The 26635-nt window shown below is 34.0% G+C and overlaps 2 protein-coding genes across 27 annotated transcripts in view; one reads left to right on the top strand and one right to left on the bottom strand.

Annotated features, from left to right (window-relative positions):
- Positions 1-10223, top strand: part of camk2g1 (calcium/calmodulin-dependent protein kinase (CaM kinase) II gamma 1) — a 159824-nt gene extending 149601 nt beyond the window's left edge. For 15 of the 24 annotated variants that reach the window (XM_005156371.6, XM_068224653.2, XM_068224656.2 and 12 more), the window contains 4 exons: positions 4744-4819; positions 5185-5279; positions 5383-5629; positions 7675-10223. In XM_005156371.6, the coding sequence (XP_005156428.1) occupies positions 4744-4819; positions 5185-5279; positions 5383-5615 (404 nt within the window). In that variant the 3' untranslated portion in view covers positions 5616-5629; positions 7675-10223. 24 annotated transcript variants of the gene reach the window in all.
- A 6313-nt stretch (positions 10224-16536) lies between these two features.
- Positions 16537-26635, bottom strand: part of ndst2b (N-deacetylase/N-sulfotransferase (heparan glucosaminyl) 2b) — a 149900-nt gene continuing 139801 nt past the window's right edge. For all 3 annotated transcript variants that reach the window (XM_073918680.1, XM_021480391.3, XM_073918679.1), the window contains 5 exons: positions 26249-26423; positions 24099-24269; positions 21675-21784; positions 18629-18731; positions 16537-17297 (listed from right to left, as the gene is read on the bottom strand). In XM_073918680.1, the coding sequence (XP_073774781.1) occupies positions 17172-17297; positions 18629-18731; positions 21675-21784; positions 24099-24269; positions 26249-26423 (685 nt within the window). In that variant the 3' untranslated portion in view covers positions 16537-17171. The remainder of the gene's footprint in view (positions 17298-18628; positions 18732-21674; positions 21785-24098; positions 24270-26248; positions 26424-26635) is intronic.

Below are 26635 nucleotides of genomic sequence, written 5' to 3'. Positions count from 1 at the left end.
CATGAATTTTGGAAGAGACAGCACTAAAATGACATTACGTGTTATATAATATAATAAAAACAAGCTTATTTTTAGAATAAGTAATTATATTAAATATTTCTAAACAGTTTAAAGATCAATGAAGCCCCAAAATACAGTGTCATTTTAAATATTTATACTTTGCCGATATTGTTCAGACCACTAGGCTTTACACATTTGCCATTTTTAATCATTTAAAATATACTTAAATTCTTTAGTATGTTTTAAGATGTACTCATCAGAATAAGTATATTTCATGTTAAATAAACATTTCTGAATAAGGATGAAACATTACTTCACATTTTCTTTGCTCAAATCATTAGAAATATTTAAGTAACAACTTCGCTTGGATTCATTATGATATTAAGTTACAGTGTAAAAGTCGATTAGTTACTTAAAGTGAGTTAAGTCGATGCCTTAAAAGTGACAAGTTCATTTTACGTTAAAGAAAAAAATAGTAAAATAGTTTTTTAAAAAAGTAATCTTGTTGAAACATGGAACCGTTAAGTTGACTTAATTTTTGTTTATGCAGTTAATTTATCTAATGTTTTTTTTTATTTTTATTTAATTGTCAGGCATTTCCCAATTTTCATTGCCAATCTTAAGCCAACTGTAACCATTTGTTTTGGTTCAATTTGGAATTTCAACAACCATTGCAGAGCCCGGGGGATCAGAGTGAGCGCTCCAGCTTGGCCCCACCCTGATCCAATAGACTTAATTTAAAAGAAAATAAGTTATTAAATTAACAAGCAAAGTTTAATCACTTTTGTCCGTAAAGTCAACTAAGCACTTATTACAATGTATAAAAAAATCACTTTTGTAAATACAATTGAATGTAGACCAAAAAGAGAGATTGAGTCTTTGACCCAAATGCTTTTACTTAAAAACCATTTCTCAAAAAAAAAATTAAAAAAAAAAATATATTATTCTGTCCTTATTTACTCATCCTCATGGTGTTCCAAACCCAAATGAATTCATCAGGAGAAATTTAACCAAATGCTGCTGTTTCCCGTACAAATATTTCCAGTCACTGTGAGGCTCCAAAAAAATGAATTATGCGTTTTTTGGAGCTCTGCAGTTTCCCTATTCATATTATTTCATGGTCTATATTAATAAAAAAAGAGTTGTTAAAAATTGAGGATGAGTAAACGTTGACAGAATGTTCACTTCAGGTTGTCCTTCATGCTCTGTGTGTTCATGCGTCCTCTGTCTCTCTGCATGCATCATCGGCTGTGTTTCGTGTGCTGCGTTGTGTTGCAGCCGTTCCCGTGCATGACATTAAACGCTTGGCATGGAACAGTTCAGGACATTGTTCAGAGTTAGAGCGTGCTCAGTCTGGCCCCTGTGCCACTGCCCATGGGCTCGGCAGTGTCATGGCAAGCGCGTCCGCAGCTCAGTGTAAGTGTGTGGGGTAAAACAGGACACACATATACACAGTGCTTTATGTTAATAGAAGTAAATACAGTAGTGACGTCATGTCAGATGAAACAGTGGGCAGCTTGCGTTGATTAAGTTTGTGACTTGTTGGGAGATTTATTTTTTTGTTATAGAGGACATTAATATAATTGCATACGCAAACACAGTCACACCATTGAAGTGAAGCAGTCAGTCAAGTCTACATTATTTTGAAGAAAAGTGCATGTTTTACTATAGCTTTTAGACCTAGGGTGCCGCCATTTTTGAAAATCAATGTGTCTGACGTCAGCAGTTGGTTCCATTCCCTCAGCTGAGCAGATATAGTGGACGTAATGGACTGAGCACGGAGATGGCAAAGTCTAGTTTAACTCAATGCGTGACGATTTGGACGTACATCTTAGAGCTGGTGCAAATACAAGCATCAAAGTTGTGTCTAATATATGAAAATATTTAAACTTTTTCTGTGTTTTTTTTTTTTTTTAATGCGCTCTGGTCAACTCTCTCACGCTGGTGCATCACTGCCTGACAAGGGGATTTACATTCAGACTAATGCAATGATTAAAGCACATCTTTCTTCACATCTTTGTTGATTGTCAACACATATTCTGTTTTTAAATTGATCAGCTTGATCTCTCAACATGTATTAAGGACATAATAAACTGCCATGTGAAAAAACACAATGATCTTGGTTTGGTTTAAAGACAAAAAGAGGCGAGGGGCTGTAGTACTGAAAGTACCCGCCCCCAATAACGTCAGTACCAGACCCTGTTGAAACCATTGTTGAAACCCAGAAAGGCAGTCAGGCAGCGTAATACAGAGAGTGGACCAAAGTGCATCAAATGATCAGTAATCAAAAGGGAAAAAAGAAAAACAGAATAAATATATTTTTATATATAAGACACACATCTGATGCTTGTATTTGCACCAGCTCCACCTCCACAACTTCACGCATTGAGTTAAATTAGGCTTTCCAATCTCCATGTTCAGTCTATTATTTCCACTGTAACTGTTTAGCTGAGGGTATGGAACCAACCCCGTGACATCAGACACAGTGATATTTCAAGATGGCGGCACTCTAGGTCTAAAAACTATAGTGAAGCAAGCGGTTTCTTCAATGATGTGTACATTAATCGAGTTTAATATATTTTCATTAAAGTGGAAATCAATTTCCAAAATAACATAAACTTAACTGAGTGCTTCACTTCCCCTTTAAGGCCGAATTACATTTTTGCAACATCTTCTAGTATAAGCATTTAAATTGATTATTTTTTGTGCCAAAATTCACACATTTTTAACATCTGTGGAAAAATCAGTTTGAGAACCTGACTGTTAATTTTATTTTAAAATTTTAAACTGGTGTTGATTTCTCTAGTACAGTACAGTGTTGTTATGTTGTAACCTTCAAATCATACAAAATGTAGGTCATCAACTAATGTTTTAAGATTTATGTGAGAATAAATAAAAAAGGTTCACAGTATGGTTTACTGTGGCTAGAACAGAGTTGCATAATAATATCTAGCTTAATAAAAAGTCAGTTATACAAAGCAGAGGAAGGAAACATAAGGCTGTTTGTTTGTTTACACAGAGTGCTCAGCATAATTGAGTTTACCTTATTTCGCTAAATGAATATTTTTATTAATTTATCAGTAAATATAGGTCATATATTTTGGTGCATTTAAACTAAAGAGATTTATTAAATAGATATATTTATTAAAATATTATTTTAGTCACCCATCATCTTTAGAAATAGAAATATAGAATTTAGATTTCTATTACATTTAAATTCATGCAAAATATTGGAAAAAAAAAATTATAAACTACAAAATTCGAGCTAAATTTTTAATTTTTTTTTATTTTTTTTGTTTTTCTTGAAAATTTTAAATAATATTTTTCCTCAACATATCCATTTGGATGTACTAATTTTGGACCATTATAATAAGTTATTTTGTCAGATTAGCTCCAGATTTGGCTTCAGTACTGACTAATCAACTGTTTATGTACAAATATAATATTGTAAAGCATCTTATAGAAAATACTAATTTAAATGAGAGATTTGTGAGGGGTGTACTCATATGCTGAGAACTGTAAAAACTTTTTACATTAAATAAAAGTCTACAAACTCAATGCTAGGCAGGTATTAGGTTATTATTTAAAGATTTGGATCAGTCCGTCATTAGAATGTTCTTTTTGATTTATAGTTTTGTGTGTAATATCAGAAAATAAACAGCTTTTTTTTAAACACATGAATTTAAACCCCATTCACATGTTTATACTAGTTTATACTAGCCAGATGAATACTGCATTGTATTAAAAGTAAATAAATAAAAAATAATAGTGTTGCTATATATACAGTTGAAGTCAGATTTATTAGCATTTTTTTTGCCTTTTTTAAAATATTTCCCAAATTATGTTTAAATGAGCAAAGAAATTTTCACAGTATTTCTGATAATATTTTTTTCTTCTGGAGTAAGTCTTATTTCTTATATAAAACTAAGTCTTATTAGTTTTATTTCGACTAGAATATAAGTTTTAAATTGTTTAAACGTCATTTTACAGACAAAATTATTATTAATTAGGTTTTTTTTGATAGTCTAGAGAACAAACCATCATTATACAATAACTTGCCCAATTACCCTAACCTGCCTAGTTAACCTAATAAACCTAGTTAAGCCTTTAAATGTCACTTTAAGCTGTATAGAAGTGTCTTGAAAAATATCTAGTCAAATATTATTTACTGTCATCATGGCAAAGATAAATCACTTATTAGAGATGAGTTATTAAAACTATTATGTTTAGAAATGTTGAAATAGTCTCTTTGTTAAACAGAAATTGTGGGAAAAAATAAACGGGGGCTAAAATTTAGGGGGGGCTAATAATTCTGATTGTTTGGCAATACTGCTCTTAAAAATAATTCAAAAGTAAATGTATTAGAAGGTCTGGTTTATCATGTAGTATTTATAGTAATAAAGAAATGGGATGAATGCACAAAATCCCACCAGCCAATTAGACACAAGCTTTTGAGTTATGACTAAAATTGATGTTCATAGTGATGCTGGTTTCTGAACATTTTTGCACATTTCATTTGAACTCAAATAAACTTTTTCCACAGACTGACAAATTTGTGTCAACAATTATGCACATTTATTACTTCTTTGTTGTCAGCAGCCCTTATTTGACATTCTTACAGGTTCTGCTGTGTTGTAAATGTGTGCTCTATTTTACTTATTAACTTTTCATTGTTCTTTTGTCATCATTTTATTTCCTCTCCATCCATCACCCCTCCGTCTTTCACCTATTTTGTTCAAATAGCTCGTAAGCAGGAGATTATCAAGATCACAGAGCAGTTGATCGAGGCCGTCAACAATGGAGACTTTGAGGCATATACGTAAGTACTGTTTGTAACCAAGATACAATGAAACTTACAGATCATTTTACAAGTGTAAAAGGTTTGAATTGGATTTTTGTAAGTTGATCTAAGAGACAAGAAAAGAGATAAGAGATAAGAAAATATCACAGTATTGGGCTTCATAAAATTAAGTTTTCATAAAATAACAACTACAACACCGTCTTAAGGTTTTAAAATCTTACTTAACCAAGTTACATTCATGTGCATAACCTTTCATTTTGCATTTACCAACTGGCAAGGGTTCATTTTAGTCCCTTTCCACATGTTTTTGGACCACAGCAGGATAAGTTCAGTCCACAATCAATCTGTAGTAATAACTGTAAACACATTCTTATGACCTGCAGAAGAATCTGTGACCCTGGTCTGACCTCTTTTGAGCCTGAAGCTCTGGGCAACCTGGTGGAGGGAATGGACTTCCACAAGTTTTACTTTGAGCACTGTGAGTCACATACCTGACATAAACACTTATAAACGCTACATCTATTGGCCATGTTTAGAGTCTGTGTTGATGTTAACCCATCCCATGTGTTTGTCAATTACAGTGTTGAGTAAGAACAACAAGCCTGTGCACACCACTATCCTCAATCCTCATGTTCATCTGATTGGAGAGGACGCTGCGTGCATCGCGTATATCCGGCTCACGCAGTACATTGATGGCCAGGGTCGCCCGCGGAGCTGCCAGTCCGAGGAGACGCGTGTGTGGCACCGCCGAGATAGCAAGTGGCTCAACGTCCACTTCCACTGCTCAGGGGCACCAGCTGCCCCATTACAGTGAACCGCACAGGACAGGTAAAAACATGACATAGACATTCTTATATTTAGAATTCACAGCCTTAAACTAACAATTAGTTTTTTTTGGAAATAGGCTCATTTTAAAACTCTACTAGAGTTAGAGTTGAGTTTTCAGTTGACCATTTTTTTTTATCCATTCAGCCGATCTCAGAGTTTGGCAGGATAACTTTTAGATTAGTTTAGCTTAAATCAACAAATCAGATTAGATCATTAGCATCTTGTTAAAAAAAAAAAAAGAAGAGTTACCATAATTTTTCTTTGATATATTTCCTTTGACAAGCAACTATTTCATTCTGGTGTAATAATCAAGAAACTTTGCTGCTGTATCACGGCTGTAGCTGGCAAAATGATCACACAGATTCTAACTGGTTGTGAACATGCACCCCAAAAAAACATGCTCTGCTCAAGCACAGCTCACGTGTTGTGAAAAGTCGATAAAACTAAATAATAAGTTTAAATAACATGATGATGAACTTATTTTAACTAAGCATGCCCTCTGATAGATTTTTTAGTTTAAAGTAGAATAGAGAGATGACGAGTCAGGGAGGTAAGACTTATTAAACTTAATTCTCGGTCAGCAGAGTCAGGTCCCAGACAACAGAATTCTATAAAACATATCTTTTTGTGTTCTCTGCAATAGTCATGAAATGAATATATATGCAAAAAATTTGTATTACTTTTTATAATAATTATTATTATTTTATAATAATATATAATAAAAATAATAATGTATAATAATCATACTTGGCGACGCAGTGGCGCAGTAGGTAGTGCTGTCACCTCACAGCAAGAAGGTCGCTGGTTCGAGCCTCGGCTCAGTTGACGTTTCTGTGTGGAGTTTGCATGTTCTCCCTGCAAATGTTCTTTCCTTCGGGTGCTCCGGTTTCCCCCACAGTCGAAATACACATGGTACAGGTGAATTGGGTAGGCTAAATTGTCTGTAGTGTATGAGTGTGTGTGTGGATGTTTCCCAGAGATGGGTTGCGGCCGGAAGGGCATCTGCTGCATAAAAACTTGCTGGATGAGTTGGCGGGTCAATCCACTGTGGTGACCATGGATTAATTGACTAAGCCGACAAGAAAATGAATGAATGAATAATCATACTTTCATTTATAATATTCAGTATAGTTATTTACATAAGAGTAAGAAATTGGGGTTGAAGGAGGCCCGCGCCCCAGTAAAGCTTTATGTCTACATGTACCAACACCCCTGGCAAAACAGCAACATTTTTATTACAGCAGAATTGAGAATGTGGTTCTCAGCCACATCAACTTAGAAAATAGCAACTTTTTATTTTCTCAATGCGTTCATGGTGTACATAACAAATTGGCTAGAGAGCGTTTGTGCATTGTGCCTTAAACATCACATAGCTTTATTAGCAGAATAAAGAAAAGGTAACACTTTCTTTTGATGCTCCATTTAAGTATTACTAGACTGTCTGCTTAATGTCTGTTGATCCTGCTCCTTCAACAGACATTTAACTGACAGTAAGAAACTTTGCAAGTACATGTCAACTTACACTAACCCTAACTCCAACTTAACAGTCTACTTTTGATCTAATGAGATTTAGTTGGCATGTAGATGCCATGTAACTTAAATTCAACAAATAGACCATCAAGATAAAGTGTGCCCAAAGAAAACTTCTGTTTTCCAATAGAAAGTGCCAGATTAAGGCACTTAATCTGTTTGTATTGCGTTTGTCTTATTAAATTGATCGTTCACCAAAAAAGGAAAATGTATTCACTATTTACTCACCTTCAAATAGTTCCAAAACTTCAGGAGTTTCTTTCTGTTGAACACAAAAGAAGATATTTTGATGAAAGCTGAAAACCACTGACATCCACAGTAGGAAATCACAGTCAATGGTTACAGGTTTCCAACTTTCTTTACAAAACTTATTTTATTTTCAAGAGAATAAAGAACGTTAAACAGGCTTGGAACAAGCGAAGGATGAGTAAATGATGAAAATTTTTTTGGTTGAACTATTCCTTTAAGCCTGGTGATGTCCATTCAGAGAGTCCTTTGTGCTTTGTTTCTTCAAGCTTGCCTGGATTCTCGAGATAATGGGAATGTTTCTTCTTTGTGGCTGGACGGGCACGTGAAGGCCAGCTGGATGACAGCTCTTAAAGTTACAGACACACCAGTGAGGAACTCTGACAACATCCAGTTCAACTGTCAACACCACCTATCCTGTCCAATCTTTGACCAACGGGAGCTGGCCGCGGCTGTGGCCCTGCCGAAGGGACGGTGCATGTATCTGACGCCCACATGGCGGTGCTGTTTTGTCCTTTTCCCACGGAACCATCTTTTTTTGCCCGTTAAAGATGTTCAGAAGGTGTTGTAAGTACTGATCTATGAATTCATAAATATAATGTATATTGTAAAAGTCACTAGCTGAACCAGAAGCTACAATCAAGTTTGAAAAACATTTATGTAAGTAAACCGGGGTGGGTGGGGGCTCAACGTAAAATGGAATAGCGCCCAAAAACTGCTGAAGTTTACAGGTTAGTCATCACAGTCCTTCTTGTAGACTTTGCTGATTTTTGGACACAAAACTATATGATTAATAACTCTAGGGAAGGTGTTGTCTAATCTGAGAGCGAGGCTTTGGAAATGTTCAGTTGTTCTTCATATCAGAAAAAAAAGAACCAAAGTGTAGTTTTTAGTCTTTTTAAGGAGTGTTTCTGTTTGGTGTTGGCTTTTTAAGTAAACCCGGGTCTGAGAGACGTTTTGTGTGGCCCAGGTTTTTAGTAATCTCTTGTGTTAACGTGGAACTCTTCATTTTTCCTTTTTTTGTCTTGGACTGACGTAACACAAGTATTTTGTGTTCAGTTTGAATTTTTAGAACTATTTTATTTTTAAGTTAATCGAATTAAACATGTAATAAAGATATACAGAGATATTTAAAGGATATATAAATCCAGGTTAAGGAAGAGGTGTTGTTCCTGACCCCCCACACACTCTCTGTGTGTTTGTGTGGGTATGCGTGTGATGGGATCTTCTAGAAATCCAATCCCCCTGTGTAGATTGAATATGACGAAAGCCAAAGTGAAGAGCAGAGAACACCCACCAGTAGATCTGTCCTTAGTGTTTTGTTAGCGTCTCACACACACACACGCACACAGGCAGGACGCACTATGATAGTCAGACATAAAGTAAATCTTCAGATCTGAACTAGTCATTTTTACAATGAAAATAGCTTTAGTAGTTTCAGTATGTTGTGATTAAGTCTCCTTTTAAACGTCGCCATCTTTTCTCACACACACACACACATCTGCACTGTACAAGTACTGAGTTGTTTTATTAATGTTGGACATGTGTGTCTAACTCACCCTGTCGTCAGTGTTGTCGTAGTCGTGGTTCATGTCGATGACGAGGGTGTACGTGTAAATACATGTCGTTCGGTTCATCCAATCACAAGGAGCGGGTGGGGCACGTCAAACAGTTGCGTTGTTTTAATGTTTGTATGATTCAAATCAACAGCGGTTCGTTTCATTTCACCACAAACTCTTTTACAGGTTTTACGGCACTGACTATTTAAACTTTTAACGTTAGCGTTAATTGGAGGGTTTGATTTTCGAGTTGGTCTGTAGTTCTGCACGAATGCTTTTCATCACTGCTATGGTGTTGTCGTTAGATAGGGTTTAGTATAGATTCATTTGAGGCAATATATTATGTGTGGAAAAAAAGTTCACCCCGTCTCCTTGGAAACACATCAGTCTTTTTGTATCGGTCTGTAAATACATGTAGTGTTCGCACACCCTCAGTGTGTGCTGGGCTTCATAACATATCAGGACCTCCTTCACATGTGTGTGCGCGCGTTTATCACCTTAACCACAACGTCCTTTAAGTAAGTAGTGATGCCGTCAGATTATATGTGATGAAGTCCGTTCTTGTGTCTCGCGCTTCTTTTTTTATTTCAATTTATTCCTTTTGTTTGTGCTATGGGGAACTGCTGCCTTGCCTGGCCAAACTAGACTTTGTTGTTTTGATTTTGAACCCATCTAAGAGTTCCTTTTTTTCTGTACATGGTCGACATCTTCAGCTCCATGAAAATGAAAAGGATTTAAGTGGCTATGAGGAGTCTTTTGTAGGTTTAGCGAAATTAAAACATTCAACCCCTGAAAGCTTGGTCTGAATCCTGGGCCAGACAGGCTGATGTATGATGAGTCTTCTGGCCCACCCGTCCAATGACAGGAGAAGTCAAACACATACTTTAACTAAGCTGGCGAATATGCATGTGTATTTTCTTGGTAAATTGTTTTTTTTTTCTTCTTCTTCTTCCACTGTCTGTGTTTACTTAATAAAAAAAGGGAAAAATTTTCTCATAGTATTTGCATCTCGACATGAAAGTCACTCCATTGGGAATTATAAGTGATGTACCATATTAAAAACAAACAAAAAAAGTAGAAAATAGTGAAAAAATATATCTATAAAACAAAAGCCTCTGCTTGGTATGCTCCCCTCATTCTAAGTAATTCTATTGCATTGTAATGGTATAATATTGGGCTTCGTATATACTCGGAGTTTAAACATGGATGCTGGATTTTTGCATGATCATACATTTAATAAAATCATGAAATGACAACTATCAAGTGTTTGTCTGAATGTTAGTAGGTCTTCATCATAGCTTTGTTATTCTTGAAAATTGATCTGGAAAGTATTTAATAAAAAGAGCATTTCTGCAGCTGATTCTGTGTGTTCTTGGTGCTGCTGTCAAGGTCAAATCAATATTTATTTATTAATCTATCGATTGATCGATCTATTTTTTTTATTTATCTATCTTTATCCATCCATCCTTTTATCCATCCATCCATCCATCTATTGATCAATATATCTATCTATCTATCTATCTATCTATCTATCTATCTATCTATCTCTCTCTCTCTCTCTCTCTCTCTCTCTCTATCTATCTATCTATCTATCTATCTTCTATCTATCTATCCATCTGTCATTTTATCCATCCATCCATCCATCGGACGTTCTGTCTGTCTGTCTATTTTGAATGATATACAAAATGAAAACTAAGACTAACCCTTTTTTGTCGTTTGGTTATTTTTGACAAAAAATATTGATTTTATTTATTGGAATGGTACAAAAAACACATTATTTATTACGGTCATAATTAAGTTTAAATTGTTCTGGAAAAAGTCATCCAATTTCTGTTGTTCTTGGTGTTTGATGAGATATCAGCCTCTAATTTAACTCTAATCTAACTTTAGTTTTGATTTTCTAAAAAAAATAAATAAATAAATAAATAAAATTGAATAGTATTTTTGTGCTTTTTCCAAGCAATAAACTTTTATAACGTTTGCAATTTACCTTGTGAAAAAGAAAAATAAGGTGGCATGGTGGAGCAGTGGATTGAGCTGTCGCCTCGCAACAAGAAAGGTCACTGGTTCGAGCCTTGGCTGGGTCAGTTGGCGTTTCTGTGTGGAGTTTGCATGTTCTCCCTGTGTTTGCATTGGTTTCCTCCGGGTGCTCTGGTTTCCCTCACACTCCAAAGACATGCGCTATTGGTGAATTGGGTAAGCTAAATTGTCCGTAGTGTATGGGTTGTGGGCTGGAAGGGTGTCCGCTATGTAAACGATATGTTGGATAAGTCGGTGGTTCATTCTGCTGTGGCGACCCCTGACTAGAAAAGGGACTAAGCCAAAGAGAAAATGAATGAATGAAAAGGAAAATCAACGTTTATCATCAAGTGCCTTTAGAACAGTAGAACTGTTAAAACTTAGAGGTAAATATTAACTGGTGAAATCAAATGATGTGTTCCAAAGTCTTCTTTTCATTTTTTAAACTTGTAAAACTGAAGCTGAAACATAAAAATGAATGAACAAAAAAAGAAGATCAGACAGAGATCATGGTTATCATGTTATGCTACAGAGACAACGGTGGATTCAGCTTAAGCATAATAAATGTAGCCTACAGCAGAAGAAACAAAGTCAGAAGACCAAGTAAAGTGAGATTTAATATCGATTTGGAAAAGTGAATTCTGATGCCAATGTTGGACAGGTAAGCAATTTATATTGCAAAGCTAAAAGAAATCTCTTATTTCAGATGTAATTTACATTACATAAAGCCTCTGCTTATTTTAATCAACTGTAGAAAAGATGTGTCAATGCCGTTCTGAAGGTCTATAGGATTCATTCATAAATATTCTTAGCAAATCTATTAACAGACATACTCTTAACATAAATGACCTGATAACGAAATGATAAATTAACGTAACCCTGAGACATTTCGTAAATAGCCAACTTCTTGCACGTACAGTTGCAATCAGAATTATTAGTCCCCCCTGTTGTTATTTTTTTCCCACAATTTCTGTTTAACAGAGAAAATATTTTTTTTCAACATTTCCAAACAAGTTTTAAAACTCATTTCTAATAACCTTTGCTGTGGTAACTAGGTTACTTAGATTAACTAGGCAGGTTAAGATAATTAGGCAAGTTATTGTGTAATGATGGTTTGTTCTGTAGATTATCTGAAAAAAATATAGCTTATAGGGGCTAATGATTTTGACTGTAAAATGTCTACAAAAAATTTAAAACTGCTTTTATTCTAGCCGAAATAAAACAATTAAGACTTTCTCCAGAAGAAAAAATATTATCAGACATACTGTGAAAATTTCATTGCTCTGTTGAACATGGGAAATAAAAAAATATTTGATTTGATAAGGGTTAAGGGTTTAATAATTCTGATTGCAACTGTAGGAAGTTGGAAGTAGTGTAAGAGGCCTGCCACCACTGCTGGAAAAAATACTAGAGGCAACACTGATAGCAATTACATGACCTGGGTAACTATCTTTCTTTTTTTTTTTTTACCTAAACTAATCCATGTAGTTTACATCATATAACACAATACCATAAAACAAAGTGCAATGGCTTACTTTTAATTTTCAGTGTTTGAGGCGTGACAATAATAACACCTCATGTAGCAGTTTTTGCAAATGTATTTTTTTTTTTTTTTTTTTGCATTCTTCAAACTAATTTATTTACAGTTGTTGCCTGTTTTATGGAAGTTTCTCTCTCTCTCTCTCTCTCTCTCTCTCTCTCTATATATATATATATATATATATATAGATATATATATATATATATATATATTGCTCAGAAAAGGTCCTACCCCCCAAAGTAATACTTTATTACAAGCAGTATTTGCTGCATCAATAGCGTGGCTCTGCTATCACATGCATAGGCATTTTGGAGTTCACACCATTTATTTTCCTTCCTCTCCCCTACAGCACACACTGTACTGTCTGCAGCGGAGGCTCCCAGCGGACCTGAGCAAGTCTTATTTAAAGGCTTTGTTTCCTGCAGTCGGGCCCCAAAGCTCTCCAGCTCTCTGCTTTCTCTGGGCAGTGATTAATCAAACTCTCTCTACTCTTCCTCTCATCTGATAAAGCAGACTGCAGGAACAGAGATAAGATACTCGCCCCCGCCAGTTCACCTTACTTTACACTTAGATGAAGAGAGAAGCCAGATGCTGCTGTGTGTGTTTGTCCATTCTCTGCTTTTATTTCCCAGTATGTGTGTATTTCAGTTCAACACCAGACACATCTTGGGATCACATTACTGTGAAATATATATATATTTTTGTACCCAACTGTTGCTTCACACACAATGCACATTCACTCATAAGTACAGATCTGCAGCATACAAAACAAAGATGAAGTTTTCTAGGTGCACTTTAGTTTGGCACAAATAAAAACATTCGCTTTGGATCTGCGCTATTTACGTACAATAGTTTTCAAAGGTTTGTGGTCAGTAAGATTTTGGCTTTCTAGCAAAAACACATTCAAAGAATTGTTCAGCCAAAAATGTTAAATTCTGTCATCATTTACTCACTTGTTCCAAGCTTGTTTGAGTTTATTGGACACAAAAGAAGATATTTTGAACAATGCAAGAAACCTGTTACCATTGACTTCAATAGTATTTTGTTTTTCCTACTATGGAAGTCATCGCTTTTTAAGCTTTCTTCAAAATATCTTTAGTGTTCCACAGAAAAAAAAAAAGAAGCTCTCAAAAGTTTGGAATGGGCACGGGAGGATGACTGTTTTCAAGGTATACCGCGGTTTAGAAAAGTTAAGGTTTTTAAACCGCCAACATTTTCTGTAATACCATTCCTAAGGTATATGTAAGATTTTTTTTTTGTTTATTAGGACAACAGTATCTCCAGCAGAAAAAAAAATATCCAAAGATGCTGTTTTAATTTGTAAAGAAATCTGTGTTTTTAAAACAAATGAAGACAGCACAAGTCTATTAATCTTTTGAATTATTCAGTCTGACATGTTTACTGCTCCAACATATTGTAGATCTTTCAAAAAAAATAGAATGAATTGTTTTACAAAGATGAAAAAAGTTTTTGTTTTACCCAAACATTTAAAAGGAATATATTTTAGAGCGGTAAGCACAGTGGGGTGTTACCGTGTTATTTTTATCCAAGTTTATCAGATCATCAGAATCTTATACCGGCCTGTGCCTAGCTTGGAATCTCTTTTAAATTGAGAGTAAATTTGCACGATTCCTTTAATATTCTTATCCTTAAACCATTTAAGCTATAGGTGAGTTTTTCACCAGAAGAACAGTAATAAGCGAAACCGTGGTCTTTAGCCAATCCTAAACTGCACATAAGTGGCTATCAGCACTTGAGAGTGCAAAAAACGTGGCCAATAGAGCTTAATGCGCATAAGACCAATCTTGAACTTTCCAACTTCGAACTTCGAAACTTGTTGCACAAGCCTGTGTTTCTGGTCTGCCGCATTCACAATGCAAGTCTATAGGGGGAACAGTGCAGTGGGACCCTGGCTTTACTCTCAAAAGAGCAAGTTAATTGGGAACAAGCCAGTAAACTAAAAACATGTTGGTGTGTTTTTTGCAGATCAATGTTTTGTATTGGGAAATTTTGTATTTGCATTGTGAATGCTTCACAATGATTGATCAAAGGTGTTGTCTTTAAATGTATTTTCTTCACTAACAGTGTGGAAAACTCTCTCGGCCACTGCATTAAATTGGGAAAACAACATGAACACCTTCACTACCTGATGATACATTGATTGAAGCCTTCTGTATGCCAGAAATTGTGCATTATTACTTTCAATCCACAGTCTGCAAATTGTCCAGAGCGCATTTACAGAAATTTGAAGCATGAGTGCAAATACACCAGCAGACACCTTTTACAACCAACACTGTAAAATAAAATGCTGGCTTCTAAACAAATCCTTCATGTTATCCCAAAACAAATAAACTTAATGTTTTACAATAATTTAAGTGAATATAAAACAATTAAGTTGTTTTAAAAAACCCTAAGAATTGTGCTGATTGAGCTAATTTTCAGGAAGTAGTTTAAGCAAATAGCAAAAATCATGTTTTGAGTGAGGATGGAGGATACACATTTTGTATTGTTCATCAAAGTGGTTCTTATGCTTGTCCTGGATGCTCCGATCTACAGTATTAAAATAAAAATAATTTTATTAAAATAAAAATAGTTTTTGTAAAAAAAATTAAATGAAAAAAAAATCTGACAAATCTTTTAAAAAAAAATTTGATGTGTGTACTTGTCTGTGTATAAAGGGTAATGTAATCATTTAAGAGAAAATACAATGGCATAAATGATTACTAATCCTTACTGACCTCTAACCTTTGAACAGTAGTGTAGCGAGTCAAAACCTTGACTTTTCACAGGATAGCTCACCCAAAACTGAACATGGTGTATTATTTACTCACACTTTACATGTCATAAACCTGTTTGAGATTCTTTTTATATATTTTGATAAATGTCAAACACCTGTAATTATTCATTTAGTATTTGTTTTTCCTACTATGGTAGTCAATGGTTACAACATTCCAACACAAAAGAAGATATTTTTTAAAAATGTTAGAACTCTAACCATTTACTACAACAGTAGGAAAAACAAACAACACAACACAAAAGAAGATGTTGGAACTGTAACCATTGTCATCCATTGTAGAAAAAACAGAGTTCTAAATTTATCTATATATATATATATATATATATATATATATATATATATATATATATATATATATATATATATATATATATATATATATATATGTATATATATATATATATATATCCTCTGTAATGTTATTTGTTTTTCATACTATGGTAGTCAATGGTTACAGAGTTCTAACATTATTTAAAATATCTGCTTTTGTGTTGTGTTTGGTTTTCCTACTATTGTAGTCAATGGTTACAGTTCCAACATTTTTAATTAAATATCTTCTTTTTTTGTTGTTGTTTTTTTCTACTATGGTAGTCAATGGTTACAAATACAACATAAAAGAAGATATTTAAAAAAAAATCTAAGAACTCTGTAACCAGTGACTAGGAAAAACAAACAACACAAAAGATTGCATTAAAAAATCTTACAACTACTGTCAAAAAGAGTTCTAACATTTTTTTAAATATCTTCATGTTGTGTTTGTTTTTCCTATTATGGTAGTAAATGGTTAAAACACAATACAAAAGAAGATAATTAAAAAAAAATGCTAGAACTCTGTTTTTCCTATCATGGTAGTCACTGGTTACAGAGTTCTGACATTCTTTAATATCCTCTGTGTTGTTATTTGTTTTTTCTTATTATGGATGCCAATGGTTACAGAGTTCTGATATATATTTTTTTAATATCATCTTTTGTTTTTTTTTGTTTTTTGTTTTTCCTACTATTGTAAATTATGGTTACAGAGTTATAACATTTTGAAAAAATATCTTCATGTGTTGTTTGCTTTTCCTACTATGGTAGTCAATGGTTACAGAGCTCTAACATTTTTTAAAATATCTTTCTTTTGTGTCTTTCTTTTGTGTAAGGTTTATAACTACTTTAGGGTGAGTAAATAGGTAAATATTCATTTTTGGGTGAACTATACCATTAATAAAGAAACTTTTGCCTGGTTCATTTAATACAAAAATCTAATAAATAAAACAAAGTGTGCTATGCCACACGTGGGATCTTATACTCCTTATAGCTTCTTGGACTGCACAATGTTTGTCGACTTCAATTGAAAATCACTTCAACAGCAAATGTTTTGGAAAAGGCAGCAAGATGGCTGACAATAATGAGACATTTAAATAGTTCCCTGCTTGGCAGAGTTAAAGATTTTTTGAGAATAGAATTTAAATAATCCTCTCAAGTCCCTCGCTTTCAAGGGTATTTCCACAAAATGTCCTCAATCTCCTAGAGGTTCAGTGCGACGCTCACTTTCTCTTCCTAGAAGACTATATTTGCATTTAAAACAGCCGTTTCATAATGGACTCTGGAAGTCTTTTTAATGAGGTCGTTCCCATTTCCATATCCGTGTTTTCATGAACATCGGCTGAGAAGCTTCTCGTCTGACTCGGAGGGCTTCGTTCAGACTGTGACAGCGCCATCGGGCCGTCTGTTGGGTCAGAGGCCGTGTGGATTATTGGAGGGCGAGCCGGTCGGTCCTCTTTTGGCACCTGCCACACACGGGCCCCGAGTTCTCCTGTGAGGAGCAGCGTGGTACTGCCGTGCGTCTCCTGCTACTGTTGGTGTTTCTCAGCTCCAACTGGCATTGTGCAGTTCATCCCTGAGCCAGACGGGCAGAGGTTGACCCAGACGTTTCAGCATTCTGAGTAACTCCACGTTCTGCTCACGGTAATACTCGGACAGAAATGCCCTGGACTGTGAGTTAGGACACAAAATAAATAAATAATGATAGTTAGATGCACATATACAATTCTAAGTCATGCTTTTGAAAATAATAGTTTCAGTTATCTCAGTTCTGAGTCAAAATTATGCAGAAAAATGAAATAAGGATGCCATAATTCTAATATATAAAGTTGACATTATGAGAGTCAAGATACTTAGGTTAAAAAAACATCATTCTGCATATGTTTTGACTTCAAAGTCAAAAGGAAAAAAAAGAAAAATGATAAAAAAGAATAAGATGGTGAAAAAATAAATTTAAATAAAAATAGATGGTAAAAAAGTTTTTTTTAATAAAAATAAGATGGTAAAAATAAATGTGACCTAAATAAAAATAAGATGGTAAAAAGTAGAAAAAAGTGACTTAAAATAAAAATAAGATGGTAAAAATAAATGTGACCTAAAAAAAAAATAAGATGGTAAAAAGGCTGAGACAAGTAATAATTTAGATATAAACAGTACATTCAAAACTTAAGAAATAGAAAGTCAGAACTGTAGAAGAAAAATATATAAAATTAAGAACTAAAACGTCAAAATGTTAAAAATTTAAATTATGAGACAAAAAGATTCAAAATAAGCTGAAGTTAAAATCTCGGGTAAGTTTAATAATTAATATTTTTTAGAGGTTAAGATTAATTAAAATGAAACATTTTATGATGATTAAAATATAAAACAAAAGGTAAAAGGTTAAAATTCTAATTCAAAATAAAATCCAGCAAAAAGTTTAAGGTAAGCCAAAAATATGACAAAAACATTTTAAATTAATGGCAAACAAATAAAAATAAAAAGTTATACATCAAATTGTTTCATTTAGACAGGTCAAAAAGAAATAACAAAAGATGAAATGTGGATACCAACAACACGTTTTACATTTTGTACAATTATCGCAATTTCAACCATTTTACCAAAAACAAGAAAAAACAAACAAAAAAAGTTTCTGAGGATTTATCTTTTCTCTAAAGTTTCAGAGACAGCTATTATTCAATTATATTGAAAAAGCGTATAAATAAATACAATTAAAAATTTAAAAAAAATTCTAATCACCCAGGAAAAACTTGTTTTAGTGTTTATTAGACTGGTCATGATGTGACCTAATGCTGCAACTAACTGATCAGTGAACAGTTTTAACTGCACTTTAATCTATTTTTCTCTATTCTCACTTGATTTCAAACATTCAACATAGAGATTAAAACAGCTTTCTCAAATGTGCAATCAATTACAGAGAGGAAAAGATTACTCAAATTTCACTTGCTATATCTGAAATGCTATTCATATCTGGAGATCTGATGCTGAGAAGTGAGTTGTACCTCAAGGCTCATGTCGGGATATTTCCTTCCTTTGCTTTTTCCCAGACAGCGAGAGCGTCCTGCCTCTAGTTTCTGACACCAGAAACCTTTACTCTCATCAAACCTTTAAATAGAGAGCAGAGGTTACTTCTATAATAGTAATAATAATTTTTTTTAAGGAATAACATTTCTGCATTAAAAGAATAAAGTTGCATTCATGTAAAGACATTATATAACAAAACAACAAGTGGTTGTACAATAATTGCACACTGACTCTGAGGTCAAGATGTGATTGACTTTTTCTTCAGTAGAACATTAGCTTGATACTTCACTAATTGCTGCTAAAAGTCAGCTTGAGAGTCAAACAAACATGCACAGGGAAAACTAAATTAGTGATAATACCTTGAAGTAATATGAAGCAAAAAGATCAGTGTGTGAAAGAAACTTTTTACAGACTCAATGTCTGATATACATTGTGTGACTGGAAGTTCTTCAGTCATCATAAGCATGTTCAGAACCATTTGCATGTTAAATAATGTTCATATTAATGAGGCTTCATAAGTCCTCATTGTATCATTACGAGCCATGTATATTTCATTGACTTTTACCTGTATACTGTGTGCTTTTTGACTCTCAAAATGACTCAAAAGAACAAACAAACATGAATTTACTTAATTGCCTTTAATGTTTTACTAAAGAAAAATACTAACTACATCCTGGATGAGTAAACTCAATGGTTAGGGAAATGACTTTCTTTGTGTTTATATTCTGTGTTTACTATAAGACAGTGGTCACCAATCTCGGTCCCGGAGGGCCGGTGTCTCTGTAGGGTTTAGCTCCAACTTGCTTCAACACACCTGCCAGGGTGTTTCAAATATACCCAGTATCACCTTGATTAGCTTGTTTAGGTGTGTTTGATTAGGGTTGGAGCTAAAATCTGCAGGAAGCCGGCCCTCCAGGAATAAGTTTTGGTGAACACTGCTTTAAGACCACATTTTTATTTTGAGGCTGTCCCTTTAAAAAAGGTTTGACAAAATCTCAAGCATCATTTGTTAGCAGATGCTACTTTGCTTGTTATTTTCTAACAAAATAAATGTAACATTTTAAGGGGATAGCTCACCCAAAAATGAAAATCTACTCACTATTTACTCTCCTTCAAACGATTCAGTTTCTTTTTTTTTTTGTTGATCACTATTGGATCAAAATCCTATAAAAATCCAATGGAAAAAAAAGTGTGGATCAAAAAATTACATCACGTTTAAAAGCACAATGCTCAAAAGCAAAAACTAAATAGCAAATAAGAAACACGTCAAGTGATGTCTGCTCCCCCTTTGTCTGATTGGCTAGAGGAGCAACTGTCAATCTCGACTAGTACACCAATGATGACGCTGAAACCCGCCTGTGATTTAAATAACTTTCAGAGACGCAAGCACAGAATGTGGGATCAAGAGTGAAAGACCGTAAAGCATACAAAACATTAGAAAAATTAGCTAAAAACTGAATTTGTTTGCAATTAGGAAAACTTTGAATTCATGTTTCAGTGTTGTGCAATGCAATTCTAAACGCATTTTCCTTTTTTAATTACATGACCTGTTTCTTATTTTGCATTTAGTTTTTGAGCGCTATGATTTCACATGCAATGTCAATTATTTGATTTATGCTTATTGTATTTCAATCCGCGACCACAATACATTTGGGTGGGATTTTGATCCCATAGAACACAAAGAAGATATTTTGAAGAATGCTGAAACCTGTAACCATTGACTTCCAAATAGGAAAAACATATACTATGGAAGTTCATGGTTACGGGTTTCTAACTTTCTTTAATACAGATAAATTTTTGTGTTTAATAGAAGAAAGAAACTCAAAGGTTTGAAACAAGTAAAGGGTAAGTAAACAATGACAGAATATTCATTTTTGGGTGAACTTTCCCTTTAACAAGTTTTAGAAATCTACATTAAATAAAATAGACTTTACAAGCAGAACTATGCGTTTTGAACAATGAGTCTTATTATTTTTCGATCCGCTATACATTTGTCAGGATTTTGATTCCATGGAATACAAAAGAAAATATTTTGAAGAATGCTAAAAACCTTTAACCAATGACTTCCAAATAGGAGAAACAAATACTATGGAAGTCAATTGTTACGGGTTTCCAACTTTCTTCAAAACAGATTTATTTTGTTTTTCATAGAAGATAGAAACTCAAAGGTTTGAAACAAGAAAAGTAATCAATGACAGAATATTCATTTTTGGGTGAACTATCCCTTTAACAAGTGTAACTTCCACTTCTTTAAAAGTGGAAGTGTGAGTTTTGAGCTATGAGTTTACACCCCATTCACACGGGGCGTCAGCTTCAACGATTCCCATTCACTTTGAATGGGTGATGTCAAGCGTTGCCGAACTGCATTATCGATCTGTCGGCGCCACTTCAGTGGCATTGCTCGCTGCAGAAGTTGAGACTTGCTCAACTTTTCAAGCGCCAACTGAAGCGTCAGTCAATCAGACCGCTGTATGCAAATACACCAGCTCAGACAGTAGACGATTGCGGACTAATTTCATTGGCTGACGCTGCTATGACGATCGTGTCAGCCTCAACTTCAGACACGCCCTCTGTCAAGCGTTGACGCTGAAGCCCCGTGTGAATGGGGCGTTATTATTTTTCTACCCATGACCATGAAACATTTGGCAGGATTATATCCCTTAGGACCACAAAAGAAGATATTTTGAAGAATGCTGAAAACCTGTAACCACTGACATTCAAATAGAAAAAAACTAAAACTATGGAACTCAATAGTTAATTTCCAACCTTCTTCAAAATAGATTAATTTTGGTAACAGAGGAAAATGAAACAGTTTGTTTAATAGAAGAAAGAAACTCATAAATGTTTAAAACAAAAAAAGTAAACAATGACAGAATGTTAGTGTTTGGGTGAACTATCCCTTTAACAAATGTACCTTTTTTTTTAGAAATCTAAATGAAATAAAATAGCCTTTACAAGTGGAACTATGAGTTTTGAACTACATTTCGTGTGAGTGTGAAAGTGTTCAGTAACTAGTTCTCATACGTCAGAGCCTGTGTGTAGTTGAAGTACGGTGTGACTCCCAGGAACTTCTGAATAGCATCCATCACCTGAGCAGGACCGGAGCGCAGCTGCACACCATCCACAATCAGCAGCTGCTCACACCATAAAACACACATCAAACACACACACACACTGAAACAACTTAACACACCTGCTCACATTATATAGGACAATCCGGAACCAGTGCAGGTACACTAAAGCCCAATTCACAATGCACACACAGACTGTCAACAGTTTACAGCACGGCGCTTTATAGACATTACAGCACCAGACATGAGCCAATTCAGCATGTTTAATTGGCAAAAGGCAAGCTCTGACAGATGCCAACAGACACAGACTAGGGTACCTTTCAAAACCCAATGTAGTGTCTGCTGCTGTCTGTCAATAAGCTGTGATTGGGAAACATTTTGTGTATGTGTGTGCGCATTCATTACAAGGTTTTCAGTTCTTTTTCTTCACATAATAAAAAACCAAAACAGGCACATTGGAAACACGTGGTTCTGTCTACATTTTTGTGAAACCAATAGGTTTGACTGCAGTTTTGAGGTAAAATGATGTAAACTATTGTTCCTTAGCAGTTACAGAAACAGTATCAACAACAGCAGCCTCACTTATCTAATTCCAGCTTTTCTGATGTACAGTAGTCATTCTGGAGTGCGCTTCCCAAACAACGATATTACTTGTGGCTGACCTATCATAGTATCATTAGAGAAATGAATGATGTAGTGACGAGTGCTTCCCAAAAACGTAGTTTCTCTGTCGCAGATCCAACATTTGAACCACTTTAGTTATAACGTAAAATGTCCACAATAATGCTCTAAACGGGGTGGAGTAACTACTTTAGAGAAAATCCCATCATTTTTGTGCTAATTATATTGCTTTAAACTCATGCACAAAAATCCAATATTAGTTTTGATAAAAACATGCAATTGTTTGCCATATTAATTGAAATACATGTAAAAAGCACATTTAAGAGCTATATGTTTCCTTTACAAATATTATTGTGAATATTCCATATCAAATCACTAAGCTAACACGTATTATAATCTCATATATAAATCATATAAACCGTTAATGGTTGTAGGCCCAATAGGATATTTCCTATGATAAAATCCTATTTAATACCAATATTAATAATTATTGTTATTAAGTAGGATATATATATATATATATATATATATATATATATATATATATATATATATATATATATATATATATATATATATGTTTTTTTTTTTTTTGAAAAGTTTACTTTTACAATTTGACACATTCAAACTACTGCAGAGATGTTCTAACCACTAGGCCCATTTTATATACAGTTACATTTCTTAATAAATAGTCTACTTTAAATGAAACGCATTAACTTATGCTATGTTTTTTGTTTTTTGAGACATAACGTAAAATCCGCTTCTAAATAATTGATGTGGATGTCGATAAGTAGATTATGTGTTTGAAACGTACAATAAAATGTACCCTAATTAACACATTTTAAATTCACAATAAATGTAGACAGCACCCTCTAGTGGATTTATCATCTGAAATATTTAACAAAATATACCAGGAGTAACATATTATACATTTCACAAAAATGTAGGCTGAGGGACATATTTGCAATGAGCCTGAGTTGTGAAACAAACAAACAAACAAACAAACAAACAAACAAAAACTGTAAACAGAGTAATAAAATCACTGAAAACAGTAATTCTCAACCATGGAGGGTTTTAAACAACTTAAAATTATTCAAAAGAAGAAAAAAATTAAGCTAAATAAAGCTAAGATTCACATATACAATTAAGTCCATGGGAATATTCTGTAAATCAACATCATCTCTCAAATCCAAAAACATTTTAAACATTTTATTTTTATACATTATTGTTGTTGTTGTTGTTTTTAAAGAATTAAAAAAAAAAAACTTTTACTCAGCAAAAGTATGTGAAATTTAAATATCATAAAATAGTGACTACTGCAAATACATTTATAAAGATCCAAACGATCTTTGATTAATCTTATTAATCGAATAGATGCTGTTCTTTTAAACTTTACAGTACATTAAGGATCGTGAAAAAATAAATTGTGTTAAAAAATAAGCAGCTCTTCCCTTTTCAACATGAAAGATTATTAAAAAAAATTAAAGTAATTCCTGCTGAAAATTCAGCATTGCAGTTATAGGAAAAAGTTACATTAAACATTATTTTGCCTGCTTTCTGCTTTAGGAAATAGATGTAAAATTAGGGTAAACACAAAAAGTCAGCTTTTATTAGTGCTTTGTGTGTGCTGCTCATATATAGTTTGTTTTGGCATGTTTCAAACTCTCTGCATCAATCAAAAACTCTTTTAAGACACACAGATCTATTGTATGCATAACAGTGGAGTAATCGCTATTGAAGTGGTGTACAAACACACCTGGCTGGGCTGGTAGTGGTGTAGCCAGCGCTCCAGATGGCTGCTGTAGGCTCCAGGCTGCAGGCAGCGACGGTGCAGAGACAGCAGGCTTGCAGGAGATGACGGAGCAGCAGAGACCACCTCGTCAAAAGTGTGGTTCAGCGCCACAGGGTCCTGATGAGCCCTCTGATGCTGGAGACAGAGAGACGGCAGACGGATTAAACTATTTTCAGCTCACGTGCAGCTACTTAATAAGTCCTGTATGTCTCAGTGGAAGTTGTTTAGCGTACATTCACTAGTAGTCAAGATTCGGGAATTTGTCATTTTACAGTATATCACAGAAAATGCATGTGTTCAGTGGTATTGTATACATATAATAAAAACATTCCGGACATCTGTATAAGATGCAATGAGTTTAAATGTACATTATATCATTGCCAATGGGAGAACGGCTGCACAATTTTGGAAAAAAAATCTGTAACAATAACTTTATTTTTCTGCGTTAAATATTGCAATATGACTACAGCTTCACAAGATGGTTTGAATAGCACTATTTAATGCTTTTCTGGGGTATTCAGATACAGTGGTGAAGGATTAAGTATCTGATTAAGTGGGTGAAGGAATTATGATGTATTCTAACTTTGTTTTATGCATTAATAATTAAATTATGTTTTAATCAAATATATTAACATGTATGTGTGCTTAACCTCAAATGACCTTGCTTCAGAACAGCTGTGGCTTCATGTGACCGATAACCAAGAAGTTCAGTTTGTTATCAGCAAAATGTTACAACTCTTTCTTTTAGGCTGCGCTGCTTTCTCCATCTACTGTAGCAAGAATTTCTCCATCTATTGGAGGCACGAATGGGAGGGTGCAGGCTTCTGTTATGTGTGTGTGAGTGCGTCACTTTTTCTGTGCAGAATTTGTCAAATTTTTTGTCCAAATATCAAAAAGATTCTAAAAATAAAGAGTAAAATATATGTAAAAAAAAAAGTAAAAAATATATTGTTTAGTTTTCACCGTCAGAAGAAATAAGTGAAAATGAAGAGTTTTTGCTTAGAACAAGCTATGAAATGCAGATATTTAGACTAGAAAAAAGACAAAAATTCTATGTAAAAATTATTATTATTTTTTCCGTAAATCATATAAATCCCATATAAATACAGGGATTAAATAGAAATTTGTGGTTCCTGGTCAACTATAATTCAGACTCAACATTGCATATCTTGCTATGTGACTATTGTGGATGCGCAAATTGGGATATCAATGCTGAAACCATATATTGTGCAGCCCTATATGGAGTGTGGAAAAATTAGACCTCTTTGCAAAGAAGTGAAAGGGATGATAGAGAAGATAATATGTGTTAATACTCCACTGTTACCTCTGATTTTTTAAATTACATTTATACCCTGAGGAAATGAGGATTAAAAAGACTGAATATATATTTATAAATATTTGTATTCTTCAAGGTAAACTGATTATCTTTAGGAAATTGGAAAAATGTGTGTACACTAAGCATGTCATGATATTGCATAATTCGTCATGAAGTTTGATGAGATCCTGGATTATCATCTATGTTGATCCTGAAACTTAATTTTTGTTGGAAAATGTAATCCACACCTATTCTCTACCCCTACACCCAATCATAACTGTAAATTACTCCCAAAATCAGAGGGGAATAATAGTCGGATAACAATCATGTAGAACTGCATGAACTTAATCGTAAGCCTAATTTTTAACAAAATCTGTAAACGTATCCCTTAATTCTGATTGGCTGATTGGAATTTTGTTCCAGGATCAACATAGATGTTAATCTAGGAACATATCCTAATTGGTGACTTCAGGTTGGTGGCACACTAAATATAGGATGGTGGCTGAAGGACATGGTTACAAACATGACGATGGAAGATAACCTATATATTTAAAGATCAATTTTAGAAAAAAAAAGGTCTTTAAGGGGGTTTGGGGACCTTTAATTTTTTTCCTAAAATGTGGCAGAGTTGGAAATGTGATGATTGTTGAATAAAAGACGGTACAATAAAACGTTACAATAATTGATGTTTTTTTGTTTTGAGGTTATTTTTACTTCTGTATTATCTGAGTGGAAATTTAAAATACAATAAATATTACAAAAAAAGAAAAGAAAATGCATGTTGAAAATATAAACGCACCTGGTACCAGGAATATGCCCGGTCAGCAGGGTTGATAAGAATAGAGATGATTTTGGCTCTTGGTAGCAGGGCAGCTGCTCTCTTCGGGGTAGTTTCGGTGTCAAAGTAGTTGGCGCTCTTCTCAAACAAGAAGTCTGTGCTTACATTCGAGGGTACAGGGAAAAAATCCATATACCTGAGGAAAGAAAGAAAGAGTGACTCTACACTGTGAATCAAAAACAAATCAAATACCTTAATGTCTATTCTGGTCCAAAATCAAAAATATATACAGTTGAAGTCTGTATATTTTTTCCCCCTTTATATTTTCCCCCTAATTTCTGCTGAACTGAAACAAATATATTTTACACATTTCTAAACCTAATAGTTTAAATAGCTAATTTAATATTA

Source organism: Danio rerio, chromosome 12 (assembly GCF_049306965.1).
Source record: "Danio rerio strain Tuebingen ecotype United States chromosome 12, GRCz12tu, whole genome shotgun sequence".
Taxonomy (NCBI): domain Eukaryota; kingdom Metazoa; phylum Chordata; class Actinopteri; order Cypriniformes; family Danionidae; genus Danio; species Danio rerio.
Note: the sequence above shows the minus strand (reverse complement) of the source record. Positions and strands in the feature narration are given on the sequence as shown.